The sequence below is a fragment of the Oppia nitens genome, unplaced genomic scaffold (assembly GCF_028296485.1).
Source record: "Oppia nitens isolate AA-2021 unplaced genomic scaffold, nextdenovo-longstitch-racon4-pilon3 scaffold2_pilon_pilon_pilon, whole genome shotgun sequence".
Classification (NCBI taxonomy): domain Eukaryota; kingdom Metazoa; phylum Arthropoda; class Arachnida; order Sarcoptiformes; family Oppiidae; genus Oppia; species Oppia nitens.
The window spans coordinates 516,670-541,289 of NW_026533210.1; the positions used below are offsets into that span (position 1 = coordinate 516,670).

General features: G+C 23.4%; 2 protein-coding genes across 2 annotated transcripts; both read left to right on the forward strand.

Moving 5' to 3' along the window:
- The first annotated feature begins 2,166 nt into the window (after nt 1–2,166).
- Nucleotides 2,167–3,499, forward strand: LOC128955123 (uncharacterized). The gene is made up of 2 exons (XM_054300762.1): nt 2,167–2,276; nt 2,358–3,499. The coding sequence occupies exons 1-2, from the start codon at nt 2,216–2,218 to the stop codon at nt 3,497–3,499; spliced, it is 1,203 nt and encodes a 400-aa protein (XP_054156737.1). The 5' UTR covers nt 2,167–2,215.
- Nucleotides 3,500–6,373: 2,874 nt separating this feature from the next.
- Nucleotides 6,374–7,660, forward strand: LOC128955126 (uncharacterized). The gene is made up of 2 exons (XM_054300767.1): nt 6,374–6,483; nt 6,564–7,660. Exons 1-2 carry the CDS (start codon nt 6,423–6,425, stop codon nt 7,658–7,660), a joined length of 1,158 nt encoding a protein of 385 aa, XP_054156742.1. The 5' UTR covers nt 6,374–6,422.
- The last annotated feature ends 16,960 nt before the right edge of the window (nt 7,661–24,620 follow it).

Below are 24,620 nucleotides of genomic sequence, written 5' to 3' on the forward strand. Positions count from 1 at the left end.
TCTCTAATCTAATCTCTAATCTAATCTCTAATCTAATCTCTAATCTAATCTCTAATCTAATCTCTAATCTAATCTCTAATCTAATCTCTAATCTAATCTCTAATCTAATCTCTAATCTAATCTAATCTCTAATCTAATCTCTAATCTAATCTCTAATCTCTAATCTAATCTAATCTCTAATCTAATCTAATCTCTAATCTAATCTCTAATCTAATCTCTAATCTAATCTTTAATCTAATCTTTAATCTATTTTTATATCAAATATCTAAACTCGAACATCTAATATCGAAAATCTAACTGCAAACTTCGAATATTAAACATCGAATATCGAATATCGAATATCGAATATCTAACATCGAATATCGAACATCGAATATCGAATATCTAACATCGAATATCGAACATCGAACATCGAATATCGAATATCGAATATCTAACATCGAATATCGAACATCGAACATCGAATATCGAATATCGAACATCGAACATCGAATATCAAATATCGAATATCGAATATCTAACATCGAATATCGAATATCTAACATCGAATATCGAATATCTAACATCGAATATCGAACATCTAATATCGAATATAGAACATCTAATATCGAATATCGAATATCTAACATCGAATATCGAACATCTAATATCGAATATAGAACATCTAATATCGAATATCGAAAATCTAATATCGAACATCGAACATCGAACATCGAACATCAAACATCGAACATCTAATATCGAATATCGAATATCGAATATCGAACATCGAACATCGAAAATCGAATATTAATTATCGAAAATCTATCAACGAATATCGAATATCGAATATCTAACATCGAATATCGAATATCTAACATCGAATATCGAACATCTAATATCGAACATCGAACATCGAACATCGAACATCTAATATCGAATATCGAATATCGAATATCGAATTCGAACATCGAACATCGAACATCGAACATCGAATATCGAATATCGAACATCGAACATCGAACATCGAACATCGAAAATCGAATATTAATTATCGAAAATCTATCAACGAATATCGAATATCGAATATCTAACATCGAATATCGAATATCTAACATCGAATATCGAATATCTAACATCGAATATCGAATATCTAACATCGAATATCGAACATCTAATATCGAATATAGAACATCTAATATCGAATATCGAATATCTAACATCGAATATCGAACATCTAATATCGAATATAGAACATCTAATATCGAATATCGAAAATCTAATATCGAATATCGAACATCGAAAATCGAATATTAATTATAGAACATCTAATATCAAATATCGAAAATCTAACATCAAACATCGAACATCGAAAATCTAATCGAAAATCTAATATCGAATATCGAACATCAAAAATAGAATATCGAAAATCGAACATCGAACATCGAAAATCGAATATTAATTATCAAACATCTAATATCGAATATCGAAAATCGAATATTAATTATCAAACATCTAATATCGAATATCGAAAATCGAACATCGAACATCGAATAGCAAAAATCTAATATCGAATATTAATTATCGAACATCGAATCATTTAATATAAGATATTTCTAATCAAACATATATATATTGAACAGTTCAATAATTTATATAAACAAATATAATATATATATATAAAAATAAAATATATATTAAACAAAATGTTAAGAAAATATCAAATTAATTTTTAAACATAAATATTATATTATAAACTATATATATATATATAATATTAATCAAACATTTACATATTTAACATTTATATTACATATTTAAAATAAAATATTCTGGTTATGTTACTAAATGATAAATTTTTTAAAAATATTTAAAAATTATTTAGATTATATAATATATATATATATATACTGTATTATCAAAACATTTGGGTAATACAATATTATAAAAATATATTTCAAAAAATATTTCATAACATTATAGATTATGATTTAATCAGTTATATAAAAATATATTGAACAGTGAATAATTGTATAAACAAATTACATATCTAAACAAAACATATTATACAAACAAACAAAAACAAAAATAGATATCAAATTAAATTTTTTTTTAAAAATATTATATAAACTCATAACAACTTATATATTATAATTTCAATGTATAGTTGTTTGACAATCAAAACACTTAAAAAAACTTTTAACTTTTATTTTGTTTGTCTTAAATACTCATAAATATGATTATTAATTATATATATCTATTTGCTATTATAATCACTGCAAACATTGCAATCAATGGTAATTAAATAATTTAAAATTTTTTTTTTAAATTAAAATTATCTTATAATTTATTGCATAATATAACTATACTATCGATAGATGCCGTCGACGAGATATCCATCAATGTATGCAACGATTGGGTGGCCTATGAAAAGCAAAAGTGTCTGAAAGTGATCGCCGAAAGGGCATCGCAGGAGACGGCACTTAACCGATGCCAACGGCTGGACAGCCGCTCACGGCTCGTGTATATCGACGACGACCGCCAACAACAGTTTGCAGTAAAACTGTTGGCCAACTATAGCCAAATTGCCGATCGGGTATGGCTGGGCAATCAAGTAACCGCAGCGACAACACCGTACAGCAACTGGGCTGACGGTAGTCCCGATTATATACCGGTAGTGGTCACCGAATCGGGCTATAACAACGGTTACAATAGTTACGGTCGAACCAGCCGTAGTAGTAGTAGTAGTGGCAACAGTGGTAGCAGTGGTAGTAGCGCCCGATGCGTCCAAATGTCGGTCACCCGTAACCATATCGGCAAATGGTATGACGAGCCGTGCAAACGTCGGGCACTGATTGTATGCGAACGAAGCCAGGAATGGACTATCAATATACTGAGCACTGCATTGGAAAACATTACCCGTTTGGTCAACAAACACGAACAACAACTGGCCGTCGCCGCCGCCGCCGACAACAATAGTCAACCGTCACCACAATTGTCCGTACAGTTGTCGTCCATACCAATTGGTTTCGTATACATACAACTGGCCAATCAAAGCGAACCGCACCAGCTATGGCCGCTGACCAATTGGCAACAGATTAGCGATCAATACGCTGGACTAGTTTTTCGGGCCGCAGCCGCCGTCACCGCCGCTGGTAATGACAGCAGCAGCGATGGCCAGTTTGTGGCTAATTGTTTGCCGAAACAGCAGCAGCGGCGGATCAAACAAAACTTGTTGTTTACAACAGAGACCGGTTTGCTGGACAAACAGGAGGTAAGGGTTGCAATACCGGTGACCGACAGCAGTGGCGGCGGCCGCGGAAATTGGGAGGTAGTAGGCCCGTGGATGATACCAACGGGAGGGCGTGTAAACGGTTCGGACAGTAGTAGTAGTAGTAGTGGTGGTAGTAAAGTATTGGTTAACAAAACGCCGACCACTACTACTACTACTACCGATGAGGAGGAAAAGTGCAGACCAGTCGACGATACGGCCGTAAAGATTTGGAAACGTATTGTTTAATTGATTTATTGTTATTGTCGTACATATAATACATATGTATTGTCAATACAGTCAATACAGCGATGATTTGGTACCCAATAATCTCTAACATTAACAATACATTCAATGAATAAAATATTTTCAGAGACAGTAATAACGTTTGTAATGATTATGTAATAAATTGAAAACTTAGTACTATTTACAAGTGAGAGATAGTCTAAAATTTTTCAATTTTCCAGTATTGCATCATGGACAATTATTTTTATTTTGTTGTACACACAGTATTATAGAGTGGAAAAATAATAAAGTTTAATAAAATTAATACAGCATTTAAAATTTTTAATGTAAAATAATTAAATAATTAATACTAAATAATAAATTTTTTATCTATATTTTACTAAATTACATGTTTTATAAATATTTTATTATTTATTAACATTAATAGTATAGAATAGAAAATAGACAATTTTCTTCATTATATTATGGACAATAATTTATGATTTTTTAATATTAAGTAGTATATACAGTAGTATAGAAGGGAAAATTGAATATAATATATATAACTCATACTGAAATATACTAAATAAATATTTTTAATGTTTTATAATAAATGACTAATCTCTAATCTAATCTCTAATCTAATCTCTAATCTAATCTCTAATCTAATCTCTAATCTAATCTCTAATCTAATCTCTAATCTAATCTCTAATCTAATCTCTAATCTAATCTCTAATCTAATCTCTAATCTAATCTCTAATCTAATCTCTAATCTAATCTCTAATCTAATCTCTAATCTAATCTCTAATCTAATCTCTAATCTAATCTCTAATCTAATCTAATCTCTAATCTAATCTCTAATCTAATCTCTAATCTAATCTAATCTCTAATCTAATCTAATCTCTAATCTAATCTAATCTCTAATCTAATCTCTAATCTAATCTCTAATCTAATCTTTAATCTAATCTTTAATCTATTTTTATATCAAATATCTAAACTCGAACATCTAATATCGAAAATCTAACTGCAAACTTCGAATATTAAACATCGAATATCGAATATCGAATATCGAATATCTAACATCGAATATCGAACATCGAATATCGAATATCTAACATCGAATATCGAACATCGAACATCGAATATCGAATATCGAATATCTAACATCGAATATCGAACATCGAACATCGAATATCGAATATCGAACATCGAACATCGAATATCAAATATCGAATATCGAATATCTAACATCGAATATCGAATATCTAACATCGAATATCGAATATCTAACATCGAATATCGAACATCTAATATCGAATATAGAACATCTAATATCGAATATCGAATATCTAACATCGAATATCGAACATCTAATATCGAATATAGAACATCTAATATCGAATATCGAAAATCTAATATCGAACATCGAACATCGAACATCGAACATCAAACATCGAACATCGAACATCTAATATCGAATATCGAATATCGAATATCGAACATCGAACATCGAAAATCGAATATTAATTATCGAAAATCTATCAACGAATATCGAATATCGAATATCTAACATCGAATATCGAATATCTAACATCGAATATCGAACATCTAATATCGAACATCGAACATCGAACATCGAACATCTAATATCGAATATCGAATATCGAATATCGAATTCGAACATCGAACATCGAACATCGAACATCGAATATCGAATATCGAACATCGAACATCGAACATCGAACATCGAAAATCGAATATTAATTATCGAAAATCTATCAACGAATATCGAATATCGAATATCTAACATCGAATATCGAATATCTAACATCGAATATCGAATATCTAACATCGAATATCGAATATCTAACATCGAATATCGAACATCTAATATCGAATATAGAACATCTAATATCGAATATCGAATATCTAACATCGAATATCGAACATCTAATATCGAATATAGAACATCTAATATCGAATATCGAAAATCTAATATCGAATATCGAACATCGAAAATCGAATATTAATTATAGAACATCTAATATCAAATATCGAAAATCTAACATCAAACATCGAACATCGAAAATCTAATCGAAAATCTAATATCGAATATCGAACATCAAAAATAGAATATCGAAAATCGAACATCGAACATCGAAAATCGAATATTAATTATCAAACATCTAATATCGAATATCGAAAATCGAATATTAATTATCAAACATCTAATATCGAATATCGAAAATCGAACATCGAACATCGAATAGCAAAAATCTAATATCGAATATTAATTATCGAACATCGAATCATTTAATATAAGATATTTCTAATCAAACATATATATATTGAACAGTTCAATAATTTATATAAACAAATATAATATATATATATAAAAATAAAATATATATTAAACAAAATGTTAAGAAAATATCAAATTAATTTTTAAACATAAATATTATATTATAAACTATATATATATATATAATATTAATCAAACATTTACATATTTAACATTTATATTACATATTTAAAATAAAATATTCTGGTTATGTTACTAAATGATAAATTTTTTAAAAATATTTAAAAATTATTTAGATTATATAATATATATATATATATACTGTATTATCAAAACATTTGGGTAATACAATATTATAAAAATATATTTCAAAAAATATTTCATAACATTATAGATTATGATTTAATCAGTTATATAAAAATATATTGAACAGTGAATAATTGTATAAACAAATTACATATCTAAACAAAACATATTATACAAACAAACAAAAACAAAAATAGATATCAAATTAAATTTTTTTAAAAATATTATATAAACTCATAACAACTTATATATTATAATTTCAATGTATAGTTGTTTGACAATCAAAACACTTAAAAAAACTTTTAACTTTTATTTTGTTTGTCTTAAATACTCATAAATATGATTATTAATTATATATATCTATTTGCTATTATAATCACTGCAAACATTGCAATCAATGGTAATTAAATAATTTAAAATTTTTTTTTAAATTAAAATTATCTTATAATTTATTGCATAATATAACTATACTATCGATAGATGCCGTCGACGAGATATCCATCAATGTATGCAACGATTGGGTGGCCTATGAAAAGCAAAAGTGTCTGAAAGTGATCGCCGAAAGGGCATCGCAGGAGACGGCACTTAACCGATGCCAACGGCTGGACAGCCGCTCACGGCTCGTGTATATCGACGACGACCGCCAACAACAGTTTGCAGTAAAACTGTTGGCCAACTATAGCCAAATTGCCGATCGGGTATGGCTGGGCAATCAAGTAACCGCAGCGACAACACCGTACAGCAACTGGGCTGATGGTAGTCCCGATTATATACCGGTGGTGGTGGTCACCGATTCGGGCTATAACAACGGCTACAATGGTTACGGTCGAACCAGCCGTAGTAGTAGTAGAAGTGGCAACAGTGGTAGCAGTGGTAGTAGCGCCCGATGCGTCCAAATGTCGGTCACACGTAACCATATCGGCAAATGGTATGACGAGCCGTGCAAACGTCGGGCACTGATTGTATGCGAACGAAGCCAGGAATGGACTATCAATATACTGAGCACTGCATTGGAAAACATTACCCGTTTGGTCAACAAACACGAACAACAACTGGCCGTCGCCGCCGCCGCCGACAACAATAGTCAACCGTCACCACAATTGTCCGTACAGTTGTCGTCCATACCAATTGGTTTCGTATACATACAACTGGCCAATCAAAGCGAACCGCACCAGCTATGGCCGCTGACCAATTGGCAACAGATTAGCGATCAATACGCTGGACTAGTTTTTCGGGCCGCAGCCGCCGTCACCGCCGCTGGTAATGACAGCAGCAGCGATGGCCAGTTTGTGGCTAATTGTTTGCCGAAACAGCAGCAGCGGCGGATCAAACAAAACTTGTTGTTTACAACAGAGACCGGTTTGCTGGACAAACAGGAGGTAAGGGTTGCAATACCGGTGACCGACAGCAGTGGCGGCGGCCGCGGAAATTGGGAGGTAGTAGGCCCGTGGATGATACCAACGGGAGGGCGTGTAAACGGTTCGGACAGTAGTAGTAGTAGTGGTGGTAGTAAAGTATTGGTTAACAAAACGCCGACCACTACTACTACTACTACTACCGATGAGGAGGAAAAGTGAAGACCAGTCGACGATACGGCCGTAAAGATTTGGAAACGTATTGTTTAATTGATTTATTTTTTTACTGTATATAAAAATATAATCTCTATTATAAAAAAATTTATAAACTTATATAAACTTATATAAAATTTAAATATTAGTATTAATTAATAAAACTATAAAAAAAATAAAAAAAATAATAGTTTACTAATTAAATAATTTATATTTTTTAAAAAAATAGTTTTTCCTATTGTATAACATTTATATCAAAATACAATTATATAAACTTTTCTTTTACATATTATTAATATAATTTATATATAATAAAAAAATAATATCAAACATTGATTTTTAATTAATTTTATTTATAAATAAAAAATTGATTTACAGTTGATTTAAATCTATAACTTAAAAATAATACTATTAAAAATATTTAAGAAATATTTAAATGTTTATAATTTATATATAAATTTAAAAAAAATTTCTAAAAAATAATATTAATATTGTATTTTTATATTATGTAATACAGTATATAATTTTTTAATTGACAAAAAACTGGAAATTAATTGATTTTGTAATTAACAAACAACAGGTAGTTGACTATAATGTTGGCACTTAACCATCGATGGTGTGTCCATACGATTGTTATCGTTTACCGGTAAGTCTATTACAGTTAGTTTTAACTGTTTTCTATTATTAGTATCATTAGCACCGGTAGTCAGCAGTAAAACAGCAGCAGTCAGTTGACTGATATTAGTAAACGGTTGGTCATCGATGGCTATAATATATTTTTTGTAAAGTTCTCTGAGATACACAAACAAAGAAATAATAATAATAATTACAGTATTATTATTTTTTAAAATATATTATATATTTACGGGCACAGGGATTCGGGTAGTATGTCCTCAACAATAAACCAATTTATATGTTTCGATAGGACAATGCCGAGCTTGACTACTACTGATGGCCCGTTGCCAGCAATAATCGGTGAATACTTGATCTCACGGTTCATGACTTTCCTGGGGAACACCGTTCTCTGATAATTCATAGCATTTTCAATAAACTCTATATACATATAGTAAATATGAATTTTTTAAAAAATATTTTCAATATACTCATACACACACACATATTCACAAACATACACACACATACACACACATACACACACATACACACACATACACACACATACACACACATACACACACATACACACACATACACACACATACACACACATACACACACATACACACACATACACACACATACACACACATACACACACATACACACACATACACACACATACACACACATACACACACATACACACAAACATACAAACACACATACACACATATTCGCACACATACGCACACATACGCACACATACTCAAACATACACACAMACATATACGCACACATACACACACATACACACACATACGCACACATACAYACACATACACACACATACACACACACACACATACACACATACACACACATACACACACATACACACACATACACACACATACACACACATACACACACATACACACACACATACACACACATACACACACACATACACACACATACACACACACATACACACACATACACACACATACACACACATACACACACATACACACACATACACACACATACACACACATACACACACATACACACACATACACACACATACACACACATACACACACATACACACACACACACACACACACACACATACACACACATACACACACATATACACACATACACACACATACACACACATACACACACACATACACACACATATACACACACATACACACACGTCGTTAGCACCGGCTATTTGTCCACCAGCGACTACCAGTGGACCGCCAGAAAAACCGGGAGGAGTAATAGCCGAATGACCCAACAGAGTTACGGTGTCATCATTATAAGCAATATAGACATCATAGACGTTCATTATTTGATTAACATTGACACCCATGGCCTGGACACGACCCGAATGGCATCCAAAGTACCAGTCATCGGTGGCAAACGTGGCTACAGGTTCCCCGAAATCTGGTCGGTTGTTGGTTAGTATAGGTACAGGTATGCAGCCATCAGCGACATCGATGTTCAGCTTAAACAGTGCCAAATCCCGGTGCAGTTCCACATAGACAACGGTTGCATCAATATATTGCCATTGATTGTCGTAAACCATAGCTAATTGGAGAATCTGTGCGCCTTTGACTACGTGAGCGTCGGTCATAACATACTTATCGTTTACGCCGCCGATGTTGTTGTTGGCCACACGAAATCCAGTACCCATACCGCTTGAGTAATCACTGTCGTGGATAGACATCCGATAACATCGGACCACTGATCGCAAACATTTTAGTCTAACGTCCACAATATCGATGTCGTCAGCACCAGTCATGTCTGCCGATCTTAGCAGCCATGGATCAGACGACCAGTGGCTGAACAGTTGTTTATGTTGTTGTTGTTGTTGTTGACGATGATTACGGTTTGGGCTAATCCGGAGTTTACGCACATTAAAAAAAATTGATTTTTTTCAACAGATAATTGTTAATTATGATCTAAAAAACATATATCCATCAAAATTATTGCGCGGAAACACCTAAAACCTAACTAAAATCTAATCTAAATACCTGAGCTCTCATAACATAATTCTACACTAATTATAAATAAAATAATATTAAACAAACATAAAGCGCGTGAATATAATTAACATTTATAACATTGATAATAAAATAGTATTATTGTCATTTCTTTAAAATACTTTTAAAAACACTAGTTGTCCACGCGGAACATATAACCATCTAATTTTATAGAATTTATAAATTAATTGAACCACAATAATAATGATTTTAAAACATAAATCGAATATATGAATGTTATTTAACGTGACAAACACTGATTCCGTAACCCAAGTACTGTATAGATTAGGTTAGGTTACCATTGAAAATTAGGTTAGGTTGCGGTTCGAACACCAGGTTAGGTAACGCGACAAACTGATTCCGTAACCCAAGTACTGTATAGATTAGGTTAGGTTACCATTGAAAATTAGGTTAGGTTGCGCTTCGAACACCAGGTTAGGTAACGCGACAAACACTGATTCCGTAACCCAAGTACTGTATAGATTAGGTTAGGTTACCATTGAAAATTAGGTTAGGTTGCGCTTCGAACACCAGGTTAGGTAACGCGACAAACACTGATTCCGTAACCCAAGTACTGTATAAATTAGGTTAGGTTACCATTGAAAATTAGGTTAGGTTGCGCTTCGAACACCAGGTTAGGTAACGCGACAAACACTGATTCCGTAACCCAAGTACTGTATAAATTAGGTTAGGTTACCATTGAAAATTAGGTTAGGTTGCGGATCGAACACCAGGTTAGGTAACCATTGAATAGGTTACCATTGAAAATTAGGTTAGGTTACCATTGAAAATTAGGTTAGGTTACCATTGAAAATTAGGTTAGGTTACTGATCGAACACAGGATAGGTAACGCGACAAACACTGATTCGGTAACCCTAGTACTGTATAGATTAGGTTAGGTTAGGTTCAAAATTGAAATAACATTGCTTTAAATTAAAATTGAAAATATATCAATAATTTTTTGGGTTTGTATTAAAATATTGTTTTTGGGGAAATGTGACAGACATACAAAAATCCAGATTATTATCTTAAAGTATTATCTTGATAGTCATTGACAACAATATTATTTTATTAGTTATTATAAATGTTTATATAGATCTCGCGCTTTACAATTGATTAATATTAACTTTTTTATAATTAGTGTATAATTATGTTATGAGAGCTCAGGTATTTAAATTAGATTTTAGTTGGGATTTAGGTGTTTCCGCGCAATAATTTTGATGGATATATGTTTATTAGGTACTAATTAACTAATTTCTGTTGAAAAAAATCAATTTTTTCTAATGTGCGTAAACTCCGTATAGGCCACGGTTTGTCCGCCAATTGTATGCCATTATCATCACCGCCGCCGCTGCCGATCTTATGCATAACAATCCAAACATTAGTCCCGAATTAAAATATAAATGTTTGTATTGGGAATACTGGATACAAATAAATATTATAAACGGTTTTAGAAAAATTTTATTAATTAATAATCTGTTTTTTTTTGTTTAATATAAATAATGTAATTAATTATATAATGTAATAATATTTATTTATTTTTAGAGATACAATACATATCAAACTAACCGTTTTATTAAACATATTAAAAATATAAAAATCAATATATTATTTTTAGATATATAACAATTAATTTTTTTTTAATTTCATGCGTTTATTATAGAAATTTAAAAAACAAAAATAAATAAACTTTAATATATAAAACTTGTTAATCATTAATATAATCTTATATACCAATTCTAAAATTTTAATTTTTATAATTGATAGTTGAAGACATTTTAAAATTATTATATAAATCTAATATACCAATTCTAAAATTATAATTTTTAGATTTGATTTTATTTAAAATTACATTTTTTCATTCAAATACAAATATTTTATTTCAATGGTAATTACCATACAAATAAAATATTTGTATTTGAATGAAAAAATGTAATTTTAAATAAAATCAAATCTAAAAATTAAAATTAAAAAATAATTAAATTTTAGATTTGATAGTTGAAGACATTTTAAAATTATTATATAAATCTAATATACCAATTCTAAAATTATAATTTTTAGATTTGATTTTATTTAAAATTACATTTTTTCATTCAAATACAAATATTTTATTTCAATGGTAATTACCATACAAATAAAATATTTGTATTTGAATGAAAAAATGTAATTTTAAATAAAATCAAATCTAAAAATTAAAATTAAAAAATAATTAAATTTTAGATTTGATAGTTGAAGACATTTTAAAATTATTATATAAATCTAATATACCAATTCTAAAATTATAATTTTTAGATTTGATTTTATTTAAAATTACATTTTTTCATTCAAATACAAATATTTTATTTCAATGGTAATTACCATACAAATAAAATATTTGTATTTGAATGAAAAAATGTAATTTTAAATAAAATCAAATCTAAAAATTAAAATTAAAAAATAATTAAATTTTATATTTGATAGTTGAAGACATTTTAAAATTATTATATAAATCTAATATACCAATTCTAAAATTATAATTTTTAGATTTGATTTTATTTAAAATTACATTTTTTCATTCAAATACAAATATTTTATTTCAATGGTAATTACCATACAAATAAAATATTTGTATTTGAATGAAAAAATGTAATTTTAAATAAAATCAAATCTAAAAATTAAAATTAAAAAATAATTAAATTTTAGATTTGATAGTTGAAGACATTTTAAAATTATTATATAAATCTAATATACCAATTCTAAAATTATAATTTTTAGATTTGATTTTATTTAAAATTACATTTTTTCATTCAAATACAAATATTTTATTTCAATGGTAATTACCATACAAATAAAATATTTGTATTTGAATGAAAAAATGTAATTTTAAATAAAATCAAATCTAAAAATTAAAATTAAAAAATAATTAAATTTTAGATTTGATAGTTGAAGACATTTTAAAATTATTATATAAATCTAATATACCAATTCTAAAATTATAATTTTTATATTTGATAGTTGAAGACATTTTAAAATTATTATATAAATCTAATATACCAATTCTAAAATTATAATTTTTATATTTGATAGTTGAAGACATTTTAAAATTATTATATAAATCTAATATACCAATTCTAAAATTATAATTTTTATATTTGATAGTTGAAGACATTTTAAAATTATTATATAAATCTAATATACCAATTCTAAAATTATAATTTTTAGATTTGATTTTATTTAAAATTACATTTTTTCATTCAAATACAAATATTTTATTTCAATGGTAATTACCATACAAATAAAATATTTGTATTTGAATGAAAAAATGTAATTTTAAATAAAATCAAATCTAAAAATTAAAATTAAAAAATAATTAAATTTTAGATTTGATAGTTGAAGACATTTTAAAATTATTATATAAATCTAATATACCAATTCTAAAATTATAATTTTTAGATTTGATTTTATTTAAAATTACATTTTTTCATTCAAATACAAATATTTTATTTCAATGGTAATTACCATACAAATAAAATATTTGTATTTGAATGAAAAAATGTAATTTTAAATAAAATCAAATCTAAAAATTAAAATTAAAAAATAATTAAATTTTAGATTTGATAGTTGAAGACATTTTAAAATTATTATATAAATCTAATATACCAATTCTAAAATTATAATTTTTATATTTGATAGTTGAAGACATTTTAAAATTATTATATAAATCTAATATACCAATTCTAAAATTATAATTTTTATATTTGATAGTTGAAGACATTTTAAAATTATTATATAAATCTAATATACCAATTCTAAAATTATAATTTTTATATTTGATAGTTGAAGACATTTTAAAATTATTATATAAATCTAATATACCAATTCTAAAATTATAATTTTTATATTTGATAGTTGAAGACATTTTAAAATTATTATATAAATCTAATATACCAATTCTAAAATTATAATTTTTAGATTTGATTTTATTTAAAATTACATTTTTTCATTCAAATACAAATATTTTATTTCAATGGTAATTACCATACAAATAAAATATTTGTATTTGAATGAAAAAATGTAATTTTAAATAAAATCAAATCTAAAAATTAAAATTAAAAAATAATTAAATTTTAGATTTGATAGTTGAAGACATTTTAAAATTATTATATAAATCTAATATACCAATTCTAAAATTATAATTTTTAGATTTGATTTTATTTAAAATTACATTTTTTCATTCAAATACAAATATTTTATTTCAATGGTAATTACCATACAAATAAAATATTTGTATTTGAATGAAAAAATGTAATTTTAAATAAAATCAAATCTAAAAATTAAAATTAAAAAATAATTAAATTTTAGATTTGATAGTTGAAGACATTTTAAAATTATTATATAAATCTAATATACCAATTCTAAAATTATAATTTTTAGATTTGATTTTATTTAAAATTACATTTTTTCATTCAAATACAAATATTTTATTTCAATGGTAATTACCATACAAATAAAATATTTGTATTTGAATGAAAAAATGTAATTTTAAATAAAATCAAATCTAAAAATTAAAATTAAAAAATAATTAAATTTTAGATTTGATAGTTGAAGACATTTTAAAATTATTATATAAATCTAATATACCAATTCTAAAATTATAATTTTTAGATTTGATTTTATTTAAAATTACATTTTTTCATTCAAATACAAATATTTTATTTCAATGGTAATTACCATACAAATAAAATATTTGTATTTGAATGAAAAAATGTAATTTTAAATAAAATCAAATCTAAAAATTAAAATTAAAAAATAATTAAATTTTAGATTTGATAGTTGAAGACATTTTAAAATTATTATATAAATCTAATATACCAATTCTAAAATTATAATTTTTAGATTTGATTTTTTTTAAAATTACATTTTTTCATTCAAATACAAATATTTTATTTCAATGGTAATTACCATACAAATAAAATATTTGTATTTGAATGAAAAAATGTAATTTTAAATAAAATCAAATCTAAAAATTAAAATTAAAAAATAATTAAATTTTAGATTTGATAGTTGAAGACATTTTAAAATTATTATATAAATCTAATATACCAATTCTAAAATTATAATTTTTAGATTTGATTTTATTTAAAATTACATTTTTTCATTCAAATACAAATATTTTATTTCAATGGTAATTACCATACAAATAAAATATTTGTATTTGAATGAAAAAATGTAATTTTAAATAAAATCAAATCTAAAAATTAAAATTAAAAAATAATTAAATTTTAGATTTGATAGTTGAAGACATTTTAAAATTATTATATAAATCTAATATACCAATTCTAAAATTATAATTTTTATATTTGATAGTTGAAGACATTTTAAAATTATTATATAAATCTAATATACAATTCTAAAATTATAATTTTTATATTTGATAGTTGAAGACATTTTAAAATTATTATATAAATCTAATATACCAATTCTAAAATTATAATTTTTATATTTGATAGTTGAAGACATTTTAAAATTATTATATAAATCTAATATACCAATTCTAAAATTATAATTTTTAGATTTGATTTTATTTAAAATTACATTTTTTCATTCAAATACAAATATTTTATTTCAATGGTAATTACCATACAAATAAAATATTTGTATTTGAATGAAAAAATGTAATTTTAAATAAAATCAAATCTAAAAATTAAAATTAAAAAATAATTAAATTTTAGATTTGATAGTTGAAGACATTTTAAAATTATTATATAAATATAATATACCAATTGAAAAATAAAAAAAATTATAATTTTTAGATTTGATTTTATTTAAAATTACATTTTTTCATTCAAATACAAATATTTTATTTCAATGGTAATTACCATACAAATAAAATATTTGTATTTGAATGAAAAAATGTAATTTTAAATAAAATCAAATCTAAAAATTAAAATTAAAAAATAATTAAATTTTAGATTTGATAGTTGAAGACATTTTAAAATTATTATATAAATCTAATATACCAATTCTAAAATTATAATTTTTATATTTGATAGTTGAAGACATTTTAAAATTATTATATAAATCTAATATACCAATTCTAAAATTATAATTTTTATATTTGAAGTTGAAGACATTTTAAAATTATTATATAAATCTAATATACCAATTCTAAAATTATAATTTTTATATTTGATAGTTGAAAACATTTTAAAATTATTATATAAATCTAATATCAATTCTAAAATTATAATTTTTATATTTGATAGTTGAAGACATTTTAAAATTATTATATAAATCTAATATACCAATTCTAAAATTATAATTTTTAGATTTGATTTTATTTAAAATTACATTTTTTCATTCAAATACAAATATTTTATTTCAATGGTAATTACCATACAAATAAAATATTTGTATTTGAATGAAAAAATGTAATAATTTTAAATAAAATCAAATCTAAAAATTAAAATTAAAAAATAATTAAATTTTAGATTTGATAGTTGAAGACATTTTAAAATTATTATATAAATCTAATATACAAATTCTAAAATTATAATTTTTAGATTTGATTTTATTTAAAATTACATTTTTTCATTCAAATACAAATATTTTATTATAATTAATTACCATACATAATAAAATATTTGTATTTGAATGAAAAAATGTAATTTTAAATAAAATCAAATCTAAAAATTAAAATTAAAAAATAATTAAATTTTAGATTTGATAGTTGAAGACATTTTAAAATTATTATATAAATCTAATATACCAATTCTAAAATTATAATTTTTAGATTTGATTTTATTTAAAATTACATTTTTTCATTCAAATACAAATATTTTATTTCAATGGTAATTACCATACAAATAACCCCCATATTTGTATTTGAATGAAAAAATGTTTTTTAAATAAAATCAAATCTAAAAATTAAAATTAAAAAATAATTAAATTTTAGTTTTTTTTGATAGTTGAAAGTAAGCATATAAAACAATAATTTTTTATATATAATTTAATTATATAAATCTAATTTAAAAAATATATCATCATTAAATACAATATAAGTTTATTAATAAATTTATTATAATTTTTACCCCCCAATTTGTCCCCCTAAAGCCCCCAATGTCCCCCTAAAACCCTCCATTTATTTAAAATTACATTTTTTATTCAAATACAAATATTTTATTTCAAATATTACCATAAAATAAAATATTTGTATTTGAATGAAAAAATGTAATTTTGATATAAATTGTTTCTAAGTTTTTTTTACAAAAATACTACAATATTGTATTAATTAATTTTTAAAAATATTAATTAAAAATATTAAGAAATGATTGTAAGCATATAAAATTCAATAATTTTTTATATATAATTAATAAGTTGAATAATAAAAAAAATTATTTAATTTTAAAAAATAGTTTAAATACAATATTTTTAAATAAATTAAATAATATCATATCCTTAATTATTATATTCAATAATCCCCCTAAAATTATAATTTTTAGATTTGATTTTATTTAAAATTACATTTTTTCATTCAAATACAAATATTTTATTTCAATGGTAATTACCATACAAATAAAATATTTGTATTTGAATGAAAAAATGTAATTTTTAAATAAAATCAAATCTAAAATTAAAATTAAAAAATAATTAAATTTTAGATTTGATAGTTGAAGACATTTTAAAATTATTATATAAATCTAATATATTGTATTTAAAATTATAATTTTTAAATTTGATTAAAAATATTAAGAAATGATTGTAAGCATATAAAATTCAATAATTTTTTATATATAATTAATAAGTTGAATAATAAAAAAAATTATTTAATTTTAAAAAATATATCATCATTAAATACAATATAAGTTTATTAATAGATTTGATAAGTTGAATATCATTTTAAAATTATTATATAAATCTAAACCCCCCAATGTCCCTCTAAAACCCCCCAATTTTTAGAATTTTATTTAAAATTACATTTTTTCATTCAAATACAAATTATTTTTATTACCATACAAATAAAATATTTGTATTTAAATGAATATAATTTTATTCAAATCAAATCTAAAATAAAATTTTTAATATTTTAGATTTGATATAAATTTTTAAAATTATTATATAAATCTAATAAAATACTACAATTATTGTTTTAATTGATTTTTAAAAAATTAATTAAAAAATACAAATATTTTATTTCAGCATAATTACCATAAAATTAAAATTTTTATATATAATTAATAAAATAATAAAAAAAATTATTTAATTTTAAAAATAAAATCAAATCTAAAAATTAAATTAAATCCTTAATTATTTTAGATTTGATAGTTGAAGACATTTTAAAATTATTATATAAATCTAATATACAAATTCTAAAATTATAATTTTTAGATTTGATTTTATTTAAAATTACATTTTTTCATTCAAATACAAATATTTTATTTCAATGGTAATTACCATACAAATAAAATATTTGTATTTGAATGAAAAAATGTAATTTTAAATAAAATCAAATCTAAAAATTAAAATTAAAAAATAATTAAATTTTAGATTTGATAGTTGAAGACATTTTAAAATTATTATATAAATCTAATATACAAATTCTAAAATTATAATTTTTAGATTTGATTTTATTTAAAATTACATTTTTTCATTCAAATACAAATATTTTATTTCAATGGTAATTACCATACAAATAAAATATTTGTATTTGAATGAAAAAATGTAATTTTAAATAAAATCAAATCTAAAAATTAAAATTAAAAAATAATTAAATTTTAGATTTGATAGTTGAAGACATTTTAAAATTATTATATAAATCTAATATACCAATTCTAAAATTATAATTTTTATATTTGATAGTTGAAGACATTTTAAAATTATTATATAAATCTAATATACCAATTCTAAAATTATAATTTTTATATTTGATAGTTGAAGACATTTTAAAATTATTATATAAATCTAATATACCAATTCTAAAATTATAATTTTTAGATTTGATTTTATTTAAAATTACATTTTTTCATTCAAATACAAATATTTTATTTCAATGGTAATTACCATACAAATAAAATATTTGTATTTGAATGAAAAAATGTAATTTTAAATAAAATCAAATCTAAAAATTAAAATTAAAAAATAATTAAATTTTAGATTTGATAGTTGAAGACATTTTAAAATTATTATATAAATCTAATATACCAATTCTAAAATTATAATTTTTAGATTTGATTTTATTTAAAATTACATTTTTTCATTCAAATACAAATATTTTATTTCAATGGTAATTACCATACAAATAAAATATTTGTATTTGAATGAAAAAATGTAATTTTAAATAAAATCAAATCTAAAAATTATAATTAAATAATAATTAAATTTTAAATTTGATAGTTGAAGACATTTTAAAATTATTATATAAATCTAATATACCAACTCTAAAATTTTAATTTTTATATTTGATAGTTGAAGACATTTTAAAATTATTAGATAAATCTAATATACCAACTCTAAAATTTTAATTTTTATATTTGATAGTTGAAAACATTTTAAAATTATTATATAAATCTAATATACCAACTCTAAAATTTTAATTTTTATATTTGATAGTTGAAGACATTTTAAAATTATTATATAAATCTAATATACCAATTCTAAAATTTTAATTTTTATATTTGATAGTTGAAGACATTTTAAAATTATTATATAAATCTAATATACCAATTCTAAAATTATAATTTTTAGATTTGATTTTATTTAAAATTACATTTTTTCATTCAAATACAAATATTTTATTTCAATGGTAATTACCATACAAATAAAATATTTGTATTTGAATGAAAAAATGTAATTTTAAATAAAATCAAATCTAAAAATTAAAATTAAAAAATAATTAAATTTTATATTTGATAGTTGAAGACATTTTAAAATTATTATATAAATCTAATATACCACTAACTAGTTATTATATAAATAAGTACTTATATATTTTTAAATTATTATTATTATATATATATAAATGATAAACAAAATAAAACTTGATTAAATTAAATTACAAACTTACAAATATACAGTTTATATCTAAACTTATATAAATTTATATAAACTTATATATATTATTTTTGTAATTTTGATTAAATTAATCATTATTAGTAATTTATTATAGAATTTAATTTTTTTTTTATTTTTAAACTTTATAGGTATTAATAAATTAATATATATATAATATATATAAATTAGTAATAAGTAATAATTAATTAATTAATTAATACCAATTAATAGTTGATAATAAAAAAATAATAAATTAATAAAAAATAGTTTAATTACTTTCAATAATATTATTACTAAACATATAAATTGTTTGTTTTAATTATTTTCTAATAGTATTTTGTTTAATTTATTATCAGTGTATTATAAGTGTAGAATTAATTTTAATAACTAATTACTTAATTTTATGATTTACTAAATATCTTAGTTTTTTTCATTTAATTATAAATCAATAAACATTATTTTTTTTAAAAATAAATAAATATTAGCTATAATTATAAATTAATTTTTGTTGTTAATATAAATAATTAATTGAAGCAAAAAAAATCTATAATTTACTAAAAAAAATAATTTCAATTATAGTTATAATAATCATTAATAAATACTAATCAAATTTACATTATTTTTTTTAAGTTAAACTTAATTAAAACAATTTATAATTTCAGCACAACATATGATTTTTTTAATAATTTAGTCCAAAATTAGTAATCAATTTGTTTTTATTGTTATTATTATTATTATTATTCAAAATCACAACATTAACAATATTGCCATTGATTTTGCCAACAATTTTCGGGTCGATATTACTGAGCCGCTGACCAGTATTATCAATGGTCAGGTATTTCAAATGAGCCAATCGGTCGACCAGTGATTCAAGTGTCGGACGACTAATGTCTGTATAGCGTAGTGTTAGACGTTGTAAACGCGGTAAATGTTGGCCAATGTTTGAGACAAATCGATCGCCTAAACGATAGACATCGGGTAACCAGAGTGTCAATTGTGTTAGCCGTTTGAATGCATTGAATGCTATGTCCACTACGGATAGAAACGGTAGAAAAATGTCGGCCAAACAACAAAATACAAACTGCCGTAAGCGGCGACCAAAATGTTGGCCAATCGTATGCACAATATTCATGGGTAACGTAAGTAGCGGACAGTACGGCTGGCTTATCATTGCAATCGATAGCGATATCAATTGGCTACAGTCGGCTGCAATACGGGCCAAACCCGAGTCAATGATTGACCAATAGTTTACGTATATCCATCCGTCGATAGTCAACTTCATGTGCGCCAAACCAGACATTTGACTCAAACCGACCATCAAATCGCCAATTGAATCGGTTAGCTGTTGGTCCGCCATTGTACACATAATGTCCATTTCGAGTCCGACCAGTTGCCGGCCGTATCGGTCGGCAAACTGTCGAAATCGATGTCCACTACTCGAATAGTACCGCAGCTTCAGATGTCGTAACTCATTGAACTGTTGTCCAGCAACCGCAGTGGGTTTCATTAGGTAGGCCATGACCGTCGAGTGGACATCAAACAGGTCCAGTCGCTGCAAATTAGTGGCCAAATGCAGACATCGGCCAATTGATTCGTGTAGTCGGGGATTGCAAAACGTTTCAGTGATTGTCAACAATTTGGGACCAAATTTCCGAAACATTTTGTCCCATACTTTCGAACTAACCGAACGCATGTCGACACCGGTACCCGTAATGTGTTGTAATTGTGGACAGTTAGCCAAAATTTTAAGCATTAGTTTGTCATCAAAATGCCTGAAATTTCTAACGGATAATCTGGTAATGTTCGGACATTTTTTAAACAATAGCTTTATAGCAGCAGCCGTAGTAGTAGTGGTGGCCATTACTGCTGACCGATTTGAACGGTGATGGTCACCATCATCGTTGGTTAGGACCAGTTGTGTTTCGGCCAAGTATATCAATGACTGCCATTGTTTGCTAACTGATTCCAGACGAAATCGGTCGGCAAACTCCAGATACCGGAGCAACAAACCACACAAATCGTCGCCAAATCGGTCGAAACTGTTTCGGCCATATGTTTGTACTAAACTATTGTTTTTTAGAGATACTGACTGTCCATCACTGATATCATTAGATGTTGTTGTTGGTGATGATGGTGGTGGTGATGGCAATTGAACCCGAGGTTTTGTAGGCCATGTTTCAGGGATTACCACAAATTGGTTTTGATTTTGATGTAGTTGTACCATATTTTTTGAAATACAGTGTATATATAGATATAAACTAATAAATAGTGTCCACTGTATAAATTTGTGTATATTTATATACCTCGAAATATGGTATATATATAGATATAGATTTGATAATTAAATTTAAAAATTAAAATTTTTAATATAATTGAATTGAATTATAAGATCATCTATTAATTTAAATATTTTAATAATACATACCTCGTATGAAAATATTTAACAATTTAAATATATTGTATTTATTATAATTGTTTAATATTATGAACAAAATATATCTATTTATTAAACATTTTAAAAAAATGTATTGTATATGTATGCTAAATATGTCAATAAAAAAATAAACTTAAACACAACAAAAAAAACTATTACTACTATTATTAATCTACAATTAATAACAATTACTATTAATACTAATATTAAATTTTTAATCTATACTAATATAATTGGTAAACTCGATAAAAACATTTAAAAATTTACATTTTAACATTTGACGACACATATTAATTTTTAATTTTTTTTAGTTTAAAAGTTTTAATAATGCAAATAAAAATGGTGAATAATAATTAGTTTTATCTATAACAATTATATAATTTTATTAATTAATTAATTTTATTTATAGTAATTTTTAAAAAAAAACTATCTATCTCTATGAATAAACTTAAATAACAAAAATAATCACTAATATATAGTATAATAAAAATTAGTATTATTTTTTAATACTTTAGTATTAACACTATATATATATATATTTATTTATATTTGATTAATTACTAATTAATTATTTAATTATGATTATTGAACTGTAATACCTAAATTATATTTACATAAATTAGTAACTTTCAAAAAAATATATATAAAAATTATTTGTTACTATAAAAAACAATAAATTAGATATTTTTGCACAAATATATACTTTATATTATATAATCTATAATATATTATATAAATTAATAAATATAAAATAATTTACAATTAACTAAAAAAATACATAATTATAATATTAACTTAAACTTTAATGATAGAAATAATAATATTTTACAAACAACTCAAAATCACTAACTATTAATATATTAGTAATTAAAAATATATTAAATTATTATCATTTATAAACTATTAATCAAAAAATTTTTTAATCAAATATTTTTTTTGTATTAAATTTTTATTATATTGATTCATCAAAAATTATTCAGTAAATCCAAAAAATATAAAAATAAAACTAAAACTAAGTGAAAACATGAAAAACATTTTAATGCATATACAATATAATAATATATAAAAATAAAATAATAAAAAATATATAATACAATAAATCTCAATATAATATATATGAAAATAAAATATTGATACACAATGTTTATAATATATACATATAATAAATAATAGCTATTTATAATAATGCACTTTCATATAATCAAATAATAAATATATCAACAAAAAAACCAACAAAAATATATTTTATATCAATCTTAATAAAAAGTTTTATTGAAATAAAATAAAATAAAAAAATAACCATTTTTTCAGTGTTATATAATACAAAAAAATTATTCAAATAAATCACACATTTATTAAATACAAAACTAAATTAATAATAAATTTTAATCAATCAAAACAATTATAGTTTTTATTTTATTAAATAAAAATTATATATAGATTTTTCCTAAAAAAAATTTAATTATTATTTAATTAGTATATATTTTTTTTATTTACAAAAACATTTAAATAAATATATTATATCAACATTTTTTTTTATTTTAAAAAACATTAAATTCAATTTAATTTTATAAAAACACATTTAATGTTATTTAGGCTTAAAATTTAAATTATAATTTATAATAAATTAATTTTATTTTTTATTTATTTATTGTATGGACATTTATTAATGTGTCTAGACAGTATCTGGGCAAACTTAATAAAAATTTACATGATAAATAATCCTATTTGAAAAATTGATAATACTATTTAGTGTATAAAATACAATAGATTTATAAGTAGTACATAAAATTATTTTATTTTATTTAAAAATAAATTAAAATAA